Source organism: Crassostrea angulata, chromosome 5 (assembly GCF_025612915.1).
Source record: "Crassostrea angulata isolate pt1a10 chromosome 5, ASM2561291v2, whole genome shotgun sequence".
Classification (NCBI taxonomy): Eukaryota; Metazoa; Mollusca; class Bivalvia; order Ostreida; family Ostreidae; genus Magallana; species Magallana angulata.
Genome location: NC_069115.1, coordinates 47,364,206 through 47,383,630, shown reverse-complemented (window position 1 = coordinate 47,383,630; position 19,425 = coordinate 47,364,206). Strand labels below are relative to the sequence as shown.

The following is a 19,425-nucleotide window of genomic DNA, read 5'->3' as shown; positions in this document are numbered from 1 at the left end:
ATAATGTCCGTTATATTGTCATATCAAAGACGCATTCAGTAACATTGTCAAGACTTGAAATCATAATATTTGTCTAATGCATTGTAGAGATTGGGAACATAGAATGAATTATATCAATTTCAAAAGGTGGTGAATTAACCGTAAGTCTACACAAAATGACTGATCAAAGCGAATCATTTCAATCAAACGACTGCTTTGATAATGGTCAAGCCATTTGTTAACATCAACACCATTGGTGAAATGTGTTGGTCTACCGTCATTTAATACTTTTTTAATGTCTTCCTGGATTAAATACATCTAAGCGTGCATTAGAGAGAGAGAGAGAGGGAGAGAGAGAGAGAGAGACAGAGACAGAGACAGAGACAGAGACAGACAGAGGGAGAGGTGTTGCTCATACCATTTTGTAGATCGACAACATTTCGTTGAATTTCGTTGGTCCTCAGTTATTTAATTCGTTTCTTTTAATGTCCTTCTAAATTTAAAACATCTGAACGTGCATTTTGGAGTGTGAGAGATAGAGAGAGAAAAAAAGAGAGAGAACAAAAAAATGTGTGTGTGAGAGAGAGAGAGGCAGAGAGAGAGAGAGAGAGCGAGAGAAAGGGAGAGAGAGATAAGAATGATTTCTAGACTTCTGCTTGTAAAACTTCCTGGTCGCTGCAGATTACTACATAACAGCACCATATATTAAGCGAGATGTTTACTTTATCGCGGATGAAAATAAAATTGAATCTTTTTGACGTTCAAAAAATACATTCCTCCATATTTGTTTCAACGGAAACAAATATCAATAAACGTAACGAAAACCATTTTAATTTAATTCAAACCTTATTAGAGATTAAAAAACTGAACTTTTACTGGAACCATTTGTTGAGTCCCTTTCTTTCTCTTTCTTTTGTCTACAAATGGGTAAAGAATAGCGAGTTTCTCTGTGTATCATCCCTTTGGTTTGTAACGTACTTGATATGGTTGTATATATGTATTAGTTTTCCAGCTAATCTTTTTCACTCTCTAAACATTTTACAGGAGTGACGTGTAATGTTGTATGGGACAAATACATATTGTGACGTACTTTCTATCGAAAAAACAATAAAATTCAATATTATTTTATAAATATCTTCTTTCAAAAAATTGCTACCGAGCAGAGTAGCGCAATGGATAAGAGCGTTAAATACGAATATGAAAGTCGCGAGTTGGAATAATGTTGGGGCTTTCATTATTTTTACCTTACCAAAAAGTTTCATTTTTGGTCAAATATTGAAAATGTTTAACCTCATATACCGATGAAATTATTTCAATTATTATGTACTTTTGTCTCCATTTATATCAACAGGTATTCCTACCACCTTAATTGGATGCCCTAACTTTAGTCCATGCAGTCCAGTAGAGTGAACGTGTGTCTGTTTAGAGATACGTGACTTCATATCGCGTCTATGTGGTTTTATGTGTGTTTATGATACATACATCGGACAATCCAAAGAACTCGTCCGAAAATTATATTAGTTCATGATATATGACTTGGTTGAACATGTGTATTACGTTTAAATATAAAATACTGGCATGTAATATTTTAATTGTAAAGCGATTTGTTCGAGCCTCTATGAATTTCTTTTAATTTAGAAGACTGAAGAATTTGCTCTTGTTCATACAATGTTTAAGGACTTTAAGGAACTTTAATTATGGTTGCAAATTGCTGACCTAATGCGTTGTAATCAAAAGTGTCTTTCAAACTGGAGACATTTTGAATGGTTAATTTTGTGTCATAATACGCATAGAATACATTATGTAAAATAATTTTAGTTATTGAAAATCTTTTTTTTATTGTCTAAGATAGCTTCCAGCCAGCGAATGACGATCTCCCGCCTTCGTTGCTTACGAAACAAAAATTATTCCATTTAGCGTGCGTTCTAACATAAACATCATCTCCTGCATTAACATGCATGACCACGACTCCAGTACCAAGAAAGTCACCGGCCGAAACAGAGTGCATGTGAATTATCCCAATTTCATCATTATTTACCATCAACTGAGTTGAGTGAAAACAATCGGCATATTCTCTCATAGTCCATGTGAACACATAAATCCCGCTCTCTGGAGCAATGAACACTCCTGTTGGGGGATGATAACCGTTCCCATTATTGGTTTTCATTACATCAAACACCAAAGTACTATGGCCAGTTACGGAAGGAATAGTTGTCGACATATATGCGTAAAGGGCTACGATCTTTGCGACAGGCGATGTGTAAGGTGTTGTGGATGCGACAGGTAACAACAGTCTTTCTAAAAATTAAATTAAATGATAAAGCTTTTATAAAAATGAAATTCAATAAAGTTCACTTAACAACGTATATATTGTTTTATCATTTTAAATGTATTACGTTCTTGGGATAAATGATTATTCATTATAATTATACCTGTACTTCATTCACTATATAAGAGTAATTTGATATATTTCGCTGATTCCCTGATAATTACCGTAAATTAAACAGACCGATACCCTGCAAAACAAACTGATTCCCTGCAAAAAGGTGCATCAGTTAAATGAACTGATACCCCCCCCCCCTGTTTGTCACACTTAGTAATATTTTTAACCAAAGGAAAAGTTCTGAAATAGTTCTTTCAATGAACTGATTCACCCATATTTGGGACACTTAGCAAATTCTTTTTTAAAAAAGAAAAGTTCCAAAATATTCCTTTCAATGAACTGATACACCCCTTTTTGGAACACTTAGTAATTTCTTTTAACCAAAGGAAAAATTCCGAAATATTCCGAATAAATTCATGAATATTCATAACGATATAATTTAATTCTAGTTGCAAAGTTTTTTTTGATTGGCTATACATATTAATCTTTTTTGTGTAGCATAACTTGCCTACGTCACATTACACTGTGCATGCAATTTAATAATATTTATATTGACATTGTAAGTTGTTGGATACACGAAAAATTATATTTATTTGAATTTTTCCTGATTGATTGTTTGTATTGGTATTATAAAACAGTTAAAATGTACCATTGAAGGAGTTAGCAAGATCCCAGTTCCCCTCAAGCTAACCTATTACCCCCGGCTTTGCCTCGTGAAATAAACTCACTTTCAGGGAACTGGAATAATGCTGACTCCCTTAAAGGTATACTTTAATTGTATATCATATTATACATGTACATGTATGTCCAGTGTTTAAACAGTTAATGTAACTGCAATATTAGAATTGGTAACATAGATTAGAATAAATACAACTCAAAAATAGACTTTTCCAACTTAAACATCAAATTTACATAAATTAGACGCATTGTTTTCATTTTGATGAAAATTATGAAATTAATATTATTTTATATAAGCACTGTAAATGATGGAATATAAAGTATCTTACTTTTATTAAATTTGAACAATCGAGAATCAAGTTCGGAGTTTTTTGCTTGGGATATGATGTATATCACTGGTCTTGTTATCATTTACTACGCTGATCTCTTCATTTTTCGTGTTTTTGTCCCGTTTTATATCATTTTCGCCAATAGGTAAAATGGCAGGATTCTTTTTCTGATGCTTTTGTTCTCTTAATTCAGATGAAGTATTTTCTTTGTCAGATAACATTGTTTCAAGCCGTTTAATATACTTAGTGTAGTGAGTTTGCTTTCTTACAAGAGTTGCGAGTTCCTGGACAATATTTTCCAAGGATTGAATTCGGTTATCGCAATGTTTTGTTTTTCCAAAATGCTTTTCATACTGGATTATTTTATTTTCTAGTTTCTGAACGCGATGTTGTAAGTCACGAATTGTATTTTCTTTTCTCCCACATTGATTGATAAGTCTGAATATGGTCTCTGTACTGTTCCCGCACAACCTTATCTTCTAACAAGGATAATCTACGTGCTAACTCCTGGATATCATTTTTTGTGTCCGATTGCGTTGAAACAGTTAAACAGAGACTGTAGAAAAGGACGGTATACAAAAGAGGCGACTTCTCCATAATTTCCATGTTGTTTCTATAAACTGCTCACAACAAGCACTAAATTTAATAATCTTATCTCAGAACCTTAAAAGGTCAAAGAATAAACCCTATTGCATGTGACAATTTCTATTCGGGTCACAAATTGCAATCAACAGGAAATAAAAGTACACATTGAGTTTTCCCTCCCTATTGTTTTCTGAATTTTCATATTGGTTGGTTTTTACATTGGTACATAGATGTGATGGAATAGTTCACATTATTTTTACATCTACAAAGTATTATTCCCTCTATTTTTTACGGAAACCTATAGTTAATTCATAGCTCTATAGAAACAGCCAGACTGAAATCTACACGCCCCGTTTATCGATTGGTCGATATCTACAGCTACTGAAACTGATAAGAAACTGACAGGACAGATATAGACACGCCCTGTTTATCGATTGGTCCAAACCTACAGTGACCTAGAAAAAAGCACAGACTGCACGAGATAATCATGACGATGTCAGACTCAAAGTCTCACAGGAGACGATTTGGCTGTTTCTTTTAGCTAACGTACTTGCGTACATTGACAGTAATTTAGTGAATTTTATTTACTTTTCATAATTAATTGATTTATTATTTAAAAAGATGTTAATATAAATAATAAAATGCTATCTTTGATGATTTATGCGGGTTATGAAGGAAGCGATCTATACATAAAAAAATAACATAACCCGCTAACGCAGGTTATGTATTTTTTCTGCAATGTCGCTACCTTCATATCCCGAATGAAACACCAAAGAAAGCATTTTATTGTTTAAATTATTCGTACAAAATATATCCAAATACTTTAAAGTATTTGTCTGATAGATACATCCAATATTTTGATATGAAGTATTTGTACATATACATACTACTCCTCAGAAGAGTTACAATTGAATTTCAATAAGGAGCGGTACATAATATATTTGAAAATGATTTTCTTTTTAGACAGGGACTTTATGGAGATAATAGAACATACGAACTGATGACTTCAGTCGAGACTATTGATAGTCATGTTTTATCAACTTGTTTATCAGTAGCTTGCCTTGTTTTAGAAATTGTTCATGCGTAGAGCATGTCCGTGTGTATCGAATCAAATGAGAGATATACAGGTGAATGTATATCGCTACATAAATAAAACAAAGTTGATGATAGAACAATTGAAGTCATCATATTTATCATAAAGTTTTGTTGTTAGATTACCATTAATGTCCTTTTCAAGTAAAAAATATAAATATGAAACAGATGCCTAACACCCTGTGGTATCTTTTATTTCAAGTTCACTGTTATATACTGAGTCGAGGTAAGAATGGAAATAACAATTGTTTATTGATAACGTGTTGTCGATATACCTAAATTTCGAGCTAAGGGATACAGCAATGGATTTCTTTTGTCATGTACAGGTCTTTAAAAAAATTCTGCTTCATATGAACATGTCACAGTATAGTATTTAAAAAACGCTACTCAACCTGATAGTTCTGATTTTAAAGGGCTATTAAAATAAACTACTAGTATCTAACTTACAATTGAATTATTTCACATTGCCTTCCTAATATCAAAAGAAGTAAAATATGTGACTTTTTTGTCAAATTTAATTTTTCTGTTTTAATATCTACCCTACTTGAGAAATGCTTTGGTTACTTTTACAATTATTAAAAACATTTTAAAGTTGTCAATTGTTTCAAAGCCATGTATATAATGAATAAAAACCTAGATTAATTCTGCATCATTAATATCAAAGAAGATTGCTTAATTTTCATAGGAATGTAAATTTAGGAAATAAACGTTAACCGTACTTACTAGTATTCATTGCTGACTTCATCAATTGATTTGTTGTTTAACCCAAGAAAGAAGATCAACAATGCAACAGTTTGATATTATTTGTTTTACAAGATTATATAGTACTCCCGAGGATAAATTTTAAACAGCATGAACAAAAGCAAAAAAGTTTTATTATCTAAGACAATGTCCATCCTGCAAATGATGATCTCCCTGCTATATCGCTAAGAATATAACATTCATTCCATGAAGCATGCGTTCTAACGTGAACGTCATCTCCTGCATTCACATGTGTGACCACGACCCCAGTACCAACGAAGTCACCGCCAGAAACAGAGTGCAGATGAATTATTCCGATTTCCCCTTTATTAACCACCAACTGCGTTGAGTGACGGCAATTGCTTGCTTCTCTCATGGCCCATGTGATTACATAGACACCGGTCTCCGGGGCAATAAACACACCTGTTGAGGGATGGTAACCGTAACCTGTGATAGAAGGAATTGTTGCCGACATATATGCGTAAAAGGCGACGATCTTTGCGGCAGGTGATGCGTAAGGAGTTGTGGTTGCTTTAGGTAAGAGCAATCTTTCTGGAAACCAAATTAAATGAATAAGCTGTTGTAATCAATTTGGCAATACATCCATACAATGTATACATATGTCATGTTTTTTTAAAACATAAAATCTAAGAATTATGTATGAATTGATAATATGTTGCGAAGTAATTAAAGCAACGGTTTAAGAAACTTTGGTTTGATATAAATTTAAAAAAAATTAGAATCTTGTCGCATGATTCCACGCTAATGACCGCAGTATAGTTGCAACAAAGCAAACATAGTTGCTCGCGGTATATCATGGATCTCTTTAGATGTGAAGTGTTTATTGATTAATCATTTGACCAAGCATTTTGTTTTTTTATCTCCGTCAACTTTAATAGTCATTTCCTTATGATATACAGTCTCATTTGCATTCTAGGAGTATTTGTTGTAAACCATCATCTCTTTCACAAATGTCCACAAAACGAATCCCTTGCTTCAACATATTTGTCATCATTTAAAACTTTAAGTAAAATTAATCTCAGAACAGTGGATATAGTGTAGTTGATTATCAAATGACAGTACCTACCAATTAGTATCTTATATGTCTAGTTATATAATAAAAAAAAAACAAAAATCATGACACGAAATAGTTGTAACACGATTATTTCGGATGAGCTAAGCGCACCTGCGTCAAGCTTTGTAACAATCGTTATTTAAATACACATGTTTACTGTCGCCATAGTTAAAATCTTTTTAACACGATTCCGTAAACAGTGTAAGATCTGCGACATAAATAATAGAGGTTGGCTTCTGGTAAAAATATCGCGGTCCCTATTGTAAAAGTATTCGAAATATAAACAGCTAAACCTTATTACCAAAACATTCAAAATATTATAGTTTCACGAGTTTATGTCCTATAAACAATATTAAAAGAGGAGATTTCGGAGGCAGTCGGCTACCCGTCGTCTGAGATTTCGCTGAAGTTCTATAGCTGGCAATACATTTTCTATATATTAATCTTATTTTTTTTTTTCAAATACGTCTAAATCCTATGCACATTTTCCATAAAACAATATATTTTTGGTTTAAAATCATTATCTCAATTGACTAATATATAGTTCTCAAAATAAGGTTGGTCCCGTAACATTTTTCAACAACAAAACACCCTAATGGCTAAGTTGCCAATCTCTGTTATATATGTCTCTGGTAAGATAGATAAAAAGATAAAATAATCTCACTTTTATAAAAACTAAACTCTCGAATATAATGTTCGGAGTATGTGCTTCCAATGTATCGTGCATCGCTTGTTTTGTTATCATTTGCTACTCTGGTTTCTTCAACATTGGTATTTTCATGCTGTTTTGTATCATTTTTATCTAGCGGTAAGATGGTGGACTTCTTTTTCTGAAGCCTTTTCTCTCTTTATTCCGATACAGTATTATGTTGGTTAAGTATCATTTTTTGTACGTTCAATAGACTTGGTGCTGTAAAGTTTCTTTTTTACAAGATTTGAGAGTTCCTGAAATGTATTTTCCAAAGTATTGCAATGTTTGGTTTCGTCATAGTGCTTTTCATACTGGGAAAGTTTATCTTCTAGTATCTGAAGACGAGGATGTAAGTCAAAAATTGTATTTTTTCCCATTTATGAATCCAATATATCTACGTGCTAACCCCTGGATATCGTTTTTTTGGTTCGATTGCGTTGAAACAGTTAAACAGACACTTTAGAAAAGGATGGTGCACAAAAAGGCGACTTCTTCGTGATTGTCATGCTGTTGCTATTACCTTGTCAAAAACAAGCGCTAAAATTAAATACACTTATCTCAGAACCTAACAGAAGATCAGAGAATGAACCCTTGTGCATTAGGCAATTTTTATTCAGATCACGAATTGCAAGCGACAGGAAATAAAATTACACATTGAGATTTTGCCCCTTTTTTTCCTCTGAAATTTCATATTGGTTGCTTTAGTGCATAGATGTGTTTGATTATTTTCTACTTTATAATTTGTACAATATGCATCTAAATATTCCAATAGACGTTTCTTTGTGTTAGAAAAACTAGTCATCAATATCAGTAAATTCAAAATGTAGGTTTTTATTGGATTGTTTTGTTTGACTTCCACCACAATGCCAATGTTTTTACTAGCTTCGACTGCATGCTTGATTTTTAGACGAGGTCACGTGACCCCGTCTATTTGTTTACTGTCAGCCGAAGTCTCAAACCGGAAGGCACGCGTAGAACACATGAATTGAGGCTACGTGTAAGAAAATAGTGCAGAAACTTTTCATGCATTGCTGTGAATATATATTATCAAAACACGCATTAAATCGTTTCAAGTCACACATAAACAATCTATTACCTGAAAAATTCCGAACTTCATGCGTGAGCCGAGGTTAAAATCTGGACGGGTTATACACAGATGTATTACATATTAAATAGGTGTTTCATTGGCTTCCAGTCTACTTGCGGTATGACTGCTGTTCATCTCGAGAGGACATTTGTACATAGAAAATAAAAACAAGTCTGAATTTGCCTTCTCGTTTATTGACTCTTTAGTTGATTAAACTGAATTTAAACTTTAAACAATGCATTGTAAGCAAAATCTATATAGATTATACATTTTGGGTGACCAATAGATCAAGTAATATATACAGTCTTATCGGTTGAAGAACCAAATTAAATGTTAATGTTCATGTTGTCCGGCTTAGTTGGAATATATTATAATGTAATTTTATTTAATGTTATAAAACATCTAAGTTTACATTTTTTTCTATTTTTAATAACGGACAAAACCAGACATAGTCATGATTTAAAAGAATTCTTCATCGATATCTTAATGTCTCTCATCAGAATCTCAGCTGATCTTTCTCCCATCGGTAAATATATCGCACCAATATTAGACCTATGAATTAAGAGATAATGCATGGTTGGTTTGTTTTAAATTTTTAATTTACCGTGTGGTAGTACATGTTAATAAATAGGACTTATCTCAATTTTAAGAAGATGAAAACTACAAGTTTTTATCGTAGTTTTAATTGTAGCTCTTCGAAAGAATTTAAATTAAATTGCTTTTGAAGTTAAGTTCATATTTTCCAAGACACGCATGAAAATGTGCGCTTAATAAAGATAGCGTATTGAAAGGACACAAATCCCTGAAATGACAATGTTCTACGACATTTGTTAATTTTGCTGTTAAACATGTTAACTTTGCATATATTAGAAATTTTAAATTTGCAATTTACAATTAACATACAATAATTATTGCTTAATTAATTGTTAGTAAAACATATTTCCGCCATGTGAATATTTTTTCCTAAACATGAAACCAACTCTCTTTAATCATTAGCACTAAGTAACTGATCTGGACATTTTCCTTATTTTTTTTCTAACCAGTCCTTTAACTGACTTATCTCTGTACATTTATCAGTTAATGTCTATATTATTCTGTTGCATTATTTTTAACGACATATATAACAGCCAACCAGGAAAGGTGTACCCCAAAATGTGATGCATTCACTTCCGGCCTCCATTTTCTAATTTAACGATTTGAAAAACAGTCGACTGAATTCGGATTATGGTTTTTAATAAAAATTTCAGAAACAGTTTCATCGTAATTCGTGTAGATGATGCACCAATTTACACAAAACAGTAGTAAGTGGCGAACGAATTTATTTTTACCTATTAATTCTATATAAATCGCTGCAAGAATACCGTGACAGATAAGTCGGTCTAAAAAATCAAAATGGCTACCGCGACGAACTTAATTTTTATTGTTATAGTACTTGGAATAATCTTATTTTAAAAAGAAATATTTCTAACGTTAGGTGAATATGTTTGTTATCGGTATACAAATGTTAACTTTGTTCGGTAATTCAGCAGTTTGGGAGTCTTCGGAGTTTTCATAAACCTTGTATAACTGATACCGTCCGACATGTGGATTTTCAATTGGATCACAAAATTGAATAAATCTAATGATTTAAATTATCTACCTAAATATAGTTGTTTTGATTTTCCCGGTTAGTTGTAGATTTTCTTGGGGTCTTCTTCTTTTACATAAAATACCGTTGTGTCAATTTTCTACAATTATGAAGAACAGTCCCGGCCGGGATTTAGTAAAATTTAGACAAAGTATCAGGCAATTGCAAAAAGCCGAATCTTAACATATTAGATTGAAACAACTAATTCAAATTCATAATTTATGGAACATATTCGAGGAAAACGTGGACAATTACAAATATAAACTTTCAAGACCCCGTCTTTCAGTACTCCCAGTACTTTGATATAAATAAATAGACTCAAACACAAAACGCACAATTTGAAAGTAATATAGTTCTGCTCATCTTCGCTAGCCAAGGGTTTTCGGTCCACTTTGCTCCCCATAAACCCTTGGCGGATTTCATTGCGAAAACTCGGTGGCGAGCTCCGTTTTATGATTGGCTGCAGCTGCGAGTAGCTGATCCAATCGCAGTGCTTGTAAATATAAACTTTAAAAGAAAACACATGTGTGATTTTTGGTAAATCATTCGGTGCTTTTAACAAATTGAGACACAGGTTCTCGAGTACAGTGCCTCGCCAACGATGGTCTAACCAGATCGCTTAAAAAAACCTATATATTTTACTGGGATTGAACATAGTTCTACAAACTTGTCAAGGCTCGCGTGATAGCATGGGAAGTAAACATGGCGAAAGTAGAAATTGCCTATCCCGTTAGTATATACGTTCCTGCTTATGGCTATTGCTTTTAAAGGTTCAATGAGATTTATTTTATTTAATTTCTTTGGTTCACAATATTTATGACAACGATACCTGGTTTTATGACATGAAAGCTTTGATATAAATCGGCGACTTTTTCACTCAGGACTGGTACAGGTCCTTACAAAACACTGTGAATAAAACATTCCATGCTTTCCCTAGTTTATTACTTAATTCGTATTTAATAGCACCGTTAATTATGTTCCGATATTCGGTAGTCAACATGTTTTCAAGTTGTTTTATTGCCGTAGTGTGTATATAACCCGTTGTTTAATTCGATTAAAATGTAAATATGCAAGGGGCGCAACTCAAGTTGCTCGCTAGATAGCGCCACCACATCACCGAGTTTTCGCAATGAAATCTGCCAAGGGTTTATGGGGAGCAAAGTGGACCGAAAACCCTTGGCTAGCGAAGATGAGTTCTGCTAAACGTAAGCTCATATCATTTTGTTTGATGATTGTACATGTATCTATAATCTGCCTTAATCAACTACTAGTATATATTTATCTTGTATGTATTAGTAGATGACAACACTTATTGACAATGGTATATATATTAATTTCATTTGATAAATAAAGAGTCAATCAAAAAACAAACAATATTTTTTTAATTAAAATCAATTTTTTAGTTTAAAGGATTAAAAATTAAAACACAAAACGTTAATTTTCAACATGAAACATGCTTTGATATCCTGAATTCCCTCTATACGTATTTAATTTGTCGATTCACAAAATATAATCGTTACATGGTTCTATACCCATTTGGACTCCTTCTTCAAACAATATTCTTGTCACTCTTTCTACCTGACATGATACAAAAAGAGAAAAATACGAATCCAGATCATACATATTATTTGAAATGTTCTTTTTTTGTAGTAAAAACACCATTGTGCCGTCTTGTTTATCTTCCCATCTACAAGCCAAACTAGTGTCTACGCCATGGTTTAGTAAAATATTAACAGTTTCGTAACGTCTGCATTCAAAAGCAACAAATAGAGGACTAACTCTGTCTTTTATACATAGATTAATGCATGCTCCATTTTTCAGTAAAAGTTGAACCGTGCTATTATGACCGTATTGACAAGCTGTAGAAAGAGGACTGGCTCCGTTCTCCATACATGAATCAATGTCTGCTCCATTACTCTGTAAAAGTTGTACTGTGCTATTATTTCCGTAATGACAAGCTATATAGAGAGGACTGACTCCGTCGTTCGAACATATATTAATGTCTGCTCCATTATTTAGTAAAAGTTGTACAGTACTATCATGTCCTTTTTCACAAGCTATACATAGAGGAGTTAATCCGTATATATTGCATAGATTAATATCTGCTTTATTGCTTATTAGAAGTTGTACTGTGCTATCATGCCCGTTTTTACAAGCTATAAAGAGAGGACTGGCTCCGTCGTCCATTTGTGAATTAACGCATGCTCCATAACTCAGTAAATTTTGTATCGTGCTATCATGTCCGCCAAAACAAGCTTCAATAAGGGAATCGGCTCCGTTTCCTTCACGTAAATTAATGTCGGCTCCATTACTCAATAAAAGTTGTACAGTGCTATTATATCCGTAACAACAAGCTAAAAGGAGAGGACTGTCTCCATGGTCCATACATAAATTAATGTCTGCCCCATTCCTCAGTAAAAGCTGTACAGTTTCATCCCTTTGTGTTGCACATGATTTTCTATCATACTGGTAAAAGTCTCCGTACTCTTTGGTATCATTACCAGCTGCTAACATTAGGGGCGTCAAAACACCTTTTAAGTCATTTTTTGTATTAACATTTGCACCTCTCTTAATCAGCTCTTTTAGTAGTTCATAATTATGGAACATTGATACAATGTGAATAGGGTATAAACCTCTCCATGTCTTATTTAAAGATTCCTTTACATGTTCTTCAAAAAAATTATTAAACAATTGTAATGATCCATTGATGTATAACGCAAAAACTAAAAAACAGTTGACAAAATCGATTTTGTTTTGTTGCAGAGTATTCACACAGCATTGTACTAGTTGTGTATGACAAAATGCAATGAGAGCAAAAAGAGGCGATACTTCATTTTCTAAAGAAAAAAGGGAAAGTTTAGACAAAACTAAATTTTTATATGTATGATCGTTAAGCTCCTGTTTATCAATTGCAAGCGTCTTTGCCTCTAGTAGCATATGTAGATTTTCGGAACTCTCTATCTTTTTTTGCAGTACTTCAATTACTTTTTCATTCCTTAGACATGGATTGAGTACAACATCTAGAAGGCGGTCTCCAAACAGCTCCGTATAAAGCCTTTCTCCAAGTTCTTTTATGTATCTGTCACTTAAATAGATCATGAACGGTTCAGAGTGTTTTTCAGTTTTTTCTAGTCTTATTCTCCTTCTCAGGAAGCCGATATCAGCGTAATTTACTGTTTCTATGGGATTATCATTCCCAAATACATAGGTAATAACTTCCATCACAAAATCATGATAAAAATGATATGTGTCGCCAATTCTTTTTACAAAAAAACCTTCAAGGGATTTAAGACTATCCCCAATAGCTGACGGTGGTGTGTTCTGGGATAATCCACAAAGGTTTAAAGTGTGTTTGAATTTATTTTCCGTGTTTTTGTGTTTTAAAAGTTCACTCACGCAGAGATTATCGTCAAAAAGAACAAGGAGAGCCAAAGCACAATATTTATGCGTGTCTTTTATTCTGAAATCTAATATTTCCTTTTCTAGAAATGTTACGGGTTTTGTAAAAAAAAGTATACCCTTTTTTTGGTATTCTTCTTTGCTAGAATATAATTTACACAATAAAGGGAAATACTTTTCTACTTTCACAATCATATCACAATCTTTGCCACGTAAATTCATATCGCATGTATATTTGGTCAGAATCTTCCGTTTTTCATTAACGGATAGTTTATTTTTGTTATCATTGATGTCCACGATAAATGATTGGTTAACGAGATAACGGGTCAATCTAGCATCCAAATTAATGTGACTTCTACACGACATCATAAGTTTTGCTGTTTTTAAATATGACTTTAATTCTTCTGATTTTGTTTGCCATGAATTATTCAACATTTCATTAAAAGATTCTTTTCCGAATGGATCATTAAACACACAAATGGTTTTATCCTTTTGAAATCGACTTGAATTATATTCATCCACAATATCTTCAACTTGTTCTACTCGTCTTACGGTCCAGCCCTGTTTTTTGTATTTGAGCGCAATATGTTGAATAATAGCAGACTTTCCGGACCCTGAGTGACCAACCACAACAACCAGGTTCTTGCTTTTAATCCTATTTTCTACTTCTTCACACGCCTTTGTTGAAACAAAGTAAGAATCGTCCTCCTCCCATTGGTCAAATACGGCCTTTTCACTTCGTGATTCTACAATGAAATTTTTAAGGGAAAAAACGTCGTATACGTTTAGACAAAATAGTATTGTCTGAGTTCAGACTTTATAAAGAAGATTAATATATATATATATATATATATATATATATATATATATATATATATATATATATATATATATATACACCTATAATCCTTATTGTTGTAGAAAACGGCTTCTTTGAAACAAAATATATTTAACGTACATATTAAGAGCCAGACATTATCCTAAATGTTGTAATATTCCATGTCTGCTTCAAAGAAGCACATTCTAAAAAACTTACTTAAAAATTTTACTTATTTTAAATGCTTTGCTTTTTTTTTCTCTCACTGTTAAAAGTTGTACTTTGTTTCTTAATCGAGGAAATTTATTTGTAGCGTTTTACTTTTTCATTGTATAACCATGGCATCTAAACAATTTGACACTTTTCTGGAAATTATTTAGTTACGACAGATTGTCGGACAATAAGTTAATTATTCGTCCAGGCAAACCTTTGAAGATGAATTCTGTGTGTTATTAGAGCGACACTTTAACGACTCGCGAAGATTATTCTATTTTCATTACGTCAGAAAACATATTTACTCGTTTCGGCTTTACTTAATCTTCTCTTTGTTAACATACGTACAACGAAATTCATCTAATTGACTCTATCACCTTTTTGGCCATTAGTAATCAGTGTCAGCTCGTAGAAGAAATTCTGTGAAATTAGCCCGCTAGCATTTAAATCAAATATCCTGATTGGTCAATGAGAGCAATTCCAAATTAAGCCGGATGGTGAGTGAATTTTATTAATTCACTTTCCATCCGACGTTTAAAGAATAAAGAACTTGTTCTAATTTTACGGAATTGTTTCTCTTTTTCATTAGGTAAGCTTGAATGAAATGTTATCTTCTATTTTCATTACATTATTTTATTATATTTTTCTGTTGCTAATTTTGATAAATTTTACTTTGTTTTGTTTAAAATACTTAAGAACATTGATTAACTATATATTTCTTATTATTCTGCGAACTATGAATTCGTCATTCAAGAATTTTAGTTTTCATTTTCTATAAAAGATATTTCGCGTCATTGTTTATTATGCAATGATACATAATTTTGCTTCATTTTGTTTAAATGTGTGATTTTTATTATTGAACTTCTATGCTGTTAAATGCTGTTTTTATAAAGTTTGAATTCGCCGCGTAATTATTGTAAACCTGTAGTGAACTCTTCCGTGTGACAAGGCGAACTTAAGAATTGGTAGAAATTCGTCAGCTAAGTATTATTTGTAAGCTATTTCCTCTCTAATTATTTAATGACAATAGTTTATGTTTTGTTTTTTAGTTTTCTTGCATTTTATAAGCGTTATGCATTTTCATACTTATGCGGAATTATCGATCCTTAGATTATAAGCATAAAAACAATCTCGCTTTCTCACATTGCTGTGTTTTACTACAGGGTGTTTCGAAATATGTTTTTGTTTTAATACACTTTCATCCGACGTTTAAAGAATAAAGAACTTGATTTAATTTTACGGAATTGTTTCTCTTTTCCATTAGCAACCAGTAGAAAGCCGAGTGGCATCCTACCAAGCTATTCCCCAACTTAATCATATTCACACGATACAAAAGTGTGTGTGAAATTTGTAAAACTTTGCATTTTTGCATTTTTCTGAAAACCCAAAATATTGATCCGCTATACCAATCACAAAAAAGGAAAGAAAATCCAGTCACAAGATGACTCTTGTCTTTCTCCTAATAGGAAAACCTAAAACCTTCTTTTTATAAAAAAAAAAATAAAGAAAACAAACATTGTACAACAAGAGGCCCATGGGCCACATCGCTCACCTGAGGAACAATAGGTATGCATGATAAAGTCAGCTTAATGGAGTCATAATACAAACAATCTGGACAATGTACAATAATACATGTAGATCCTGTATAAATAAAATCCATTTTCCCCCTTGGAACTCGGATAGCCCTGATTGCTGCCAATATTTACAAGAGCAGACTTTAATCACTGTTCCTGCATATATATAGGGACTCAACGTTACGAAGGGAGGGATGACCGCACACCTACGCAACTCAACAGGTACCAACGTTAACGCAAGCAGGGATGACCACACACTTGCGCCAACAGCTCAACCTAACGCAAGCAGGTAGTGCCGCATACTTGTGCTAGAAAGGCCTGAACACCAGCAGGGATGACCATACACTAGTACTCCGCCGCAACCACCACCAATACAAGCAGGTATGACTTCACACTTGTATTTATGCGATACAGGGCAGAAATGACCACACACTCAATCAATCCGTATCTGTTCAGTTTAATCCCAAACAGTCGCTCATCGCAAAGTTATATACACTGTCCCTATGTATGTGCCGGCCTAAAATAATTCATAGTATCTAAAAATTGGAAATCAAAAATAAACAAACTAATCCGGCCTAACCCAAAACTTCTTATGCAGAACAACTTATATACATTGAATATTTATTATTGTATAAAAATAATCATCACAATAATTGGTTAACAGTGGATGCATTAATTAAAATAATCAAGAATCAATAAATCAAGGGCAATAACTCAATACAGTAATACAAAAAGATTCTAATGAAAAAATAGCTGCCTGCTTCAATTTTATAGTCATATCACATGTTGAGTATTGCAGTTCTCAAAAAGATCCTTTACAATTGTTTATAAATGGGATATTTAGCTACATCAAACTTCTTGTGAGGCCGAAGAATTGTCCTGGAGCCAAAATCTTAACAATTATAAAGAATCATCTTGCTGATTAGTTTCTGAGAAGAATATTTTTAAAGATTTACTCTATATATTCCTATGTAAAACTTTAACACAACACCCCCATGTGGCCTCACCCTACCCCCAGGGATCATGATTTTCACAACTTTGAATTTACACTACCTGAGGATACTTCCACACAAGTTTCAGCTTTCTTGGCTGATTAGGTTCTGAGAAGAAGATTTTTAAATATTTACTCTATATATTCCTATGTAAAACTTCGACCACCCATTGTGCCCCACCCTACCCCCAGGGATCATGATTTTTACAACTTTGAATCTACACTGCCTGATGATGCTTCCACACAAGTTTCAGCTTTCCTGGCTGATTAGTTTCTGAGAAGAATATTTTTAAAGATTTACTCTATATATTTCTATGTAAAATTTTAACACACCCCCCCCCCCAATGGGGCCTCACCCTACCCCCAGGGATCATGATTTTCACAACTTTGAATCTACACTGCCTGAGGATGCTTCCACATAAGTTTCAGCTTTCCTGGCCGATTAGTTTCTGAGAAGAAGATTTTTAAAGATTTACTCTATATTTTCCTATGTAAAACTTCGACCCCCCATTGTGGCCCTACCCTACCCCCAGGGGTCATGATTTTCACAACTTTGAATCTACACTACCTGAGGATGCTTCCACACAAGTTTCAGCTTTCCTGGCTGATTAGTTTCTGAGAAGAAGATTTTTAAAGATTTACTCTATATATTCCTATGTAAAATTTCGACCCCCCCCCATTGTGGCCCCACCCTAACCCCGGGGGTCATGAATTTCACAACTTTGAATCCACACTACCTGAGGATGCTTCCACACAAGTTTCAGTTTTCCGGGCTTTCTGGTTCTCGAGAAGAAGATTTTTGAAAATTTCTCGAAATTTTTCATTAATTTCTAATTATCTCCCCTTGAAAACGGGTGTGGTCCTTAATTTTCACAATTTTGAATCCCCTTTGCCTAAGGATGATTTGTGCCTAGATTGGTTGAAATTGGCCTAGTAGTTCTTGAGAAGATGTTGAAAATGTGAAAAGTTTACGGACGGACAGACGGACAGACGGACGACAGACAAAATGTGATCAGAATAGCTCACTTGAGCTTTCAGCTTAGGTGAGCTAAAAATTGTACCTTCGAATAATGTTTATCATTTATGATAAAATTTATTCAATTTTCAAAATAAACTTTCACTGTTATAAAATCATAAAATATAATGAAATATCACACTTGCCATTGCATTCGTTAGAAGGATCATTCGTCTCATTCTCGGGGTTTGCAATAAGAGATTTACTTTCTTCTAATCCAGTCATACCCTCTGTATCTGTACTTCGTTTGCAAACTGGAAATTTTAGCGTAACAGAAATTTATTAAGAAATGATATTATCGATTTTAGCTAACATAATAACATGACATTATATAAATTGTAATAAAAGGCACACCTCTTTTTTTAGAAATGAAGATGCACAGCATACAAGAAAATAAGAAGGAAACAAGGATCTCTGTTACAATCATGGCCAAGAGCCAGTCTTCCTTGCTTTTTTCAGTTGTTTCAGTTGTTTCAGGACGGTGAGTATTGTCTGTAGAACTGTAAACGTTTCTAGTATAACTGCCTGGAAATGCTCACTTTAATCTATGTCTTCTCTTATTTATAATATTAATCAATTTGTGAATATATTTGTTTAATTCTCCAAGATATTGTTTCAATGTACTTGGTGCCGTTTAAATGCTTAACTTTATTTATACTTATACATCTTTTTGCACATAAAAATCTTTATCAAAGGTTACATTTTTATTATGAATTTAAGACAAACATAACTGTACATGTGCACTATTGAATGCAATCTCCCTGTCACATATAGTATACCTTTCACAAGAATGTTCTGCCAGGAAACAACCATTACCAATAGATATACAAGCTGGGTCTGTAAAATACCAGAATATCTACAGATTGTTAAATCTTGTCCATGATATTTTACTTATTCTAGAGATATATGCTGCGTACAGCGTAATGAAAATGTGTCAATTAAAAAAAACATTGAATTAAGTTTGCTACATGTATTTTATCAGAACGATAACTTGATCCAAAAGGTCGGATCACGTAGAGTTGCTTGGCGCGGATTTTCAGATCAATAGACACGCAAAACTTAAATGTTGATCAGATGATATGTGCCTAACAACGAGATGTGATCAGGCTCTTTCAATGAGGTAACTGTTGTTAAATGACCGCATTATGC

The 19,425-nt window shown here is 33.2% G+C and overlaps 1 protein-coding gene and 2 pseudogenes across 1 annotated transcript in view; all 3 read right to left on the bottom strand.

Moving 5' to 3' along the window:
• Positions 1-1,822: 1,822 nt before the first annotated feature.
• LOC128184948 (uncharacterized) lies at positions 1,823-3,975 on the bottom strand (annotated as a pseudogene).
• A 1,951-nt stretch (positions 3,976-5,926) lies between these two features.
• On the bottom strand, positions 5,927-8,059 carry LOC128183360 (uncharacterized; annotated as a pseudogene).
• A 3,678-nt stretch (positions 8,060-11,737) lies between these two features.
• LOC128185077 (uncharacterized) overlaps positions 11,738-19,425 on the bottom strand; it is a 31,814-nt gene continuing 24,126 nt past the window's right edge. The window contains exons 4-7 of the mRNA XM_052854752.1: positions 19,056-19,113; positions 18,631-18,776; positions 18,423-18,530; positions 11,738-14,412 (exon numbers count right to left, since the gene is read on the bottom strand). Of these exons, the coding sequence (XP_052710712.1) occupies positions 11,768-14,412; positions 18,423-18,530; positions 18,631-18,776; positions 19,056-19,113 (2,957 nt within the window). The 3' untranslated portion in view covers positions 11,738-11,767. The remainder of the gene's footprint in view (positions 14,413-18,422; positions 18,531-18,630; positions 18,777-19,055; positions 19,114-19,425) is intronic.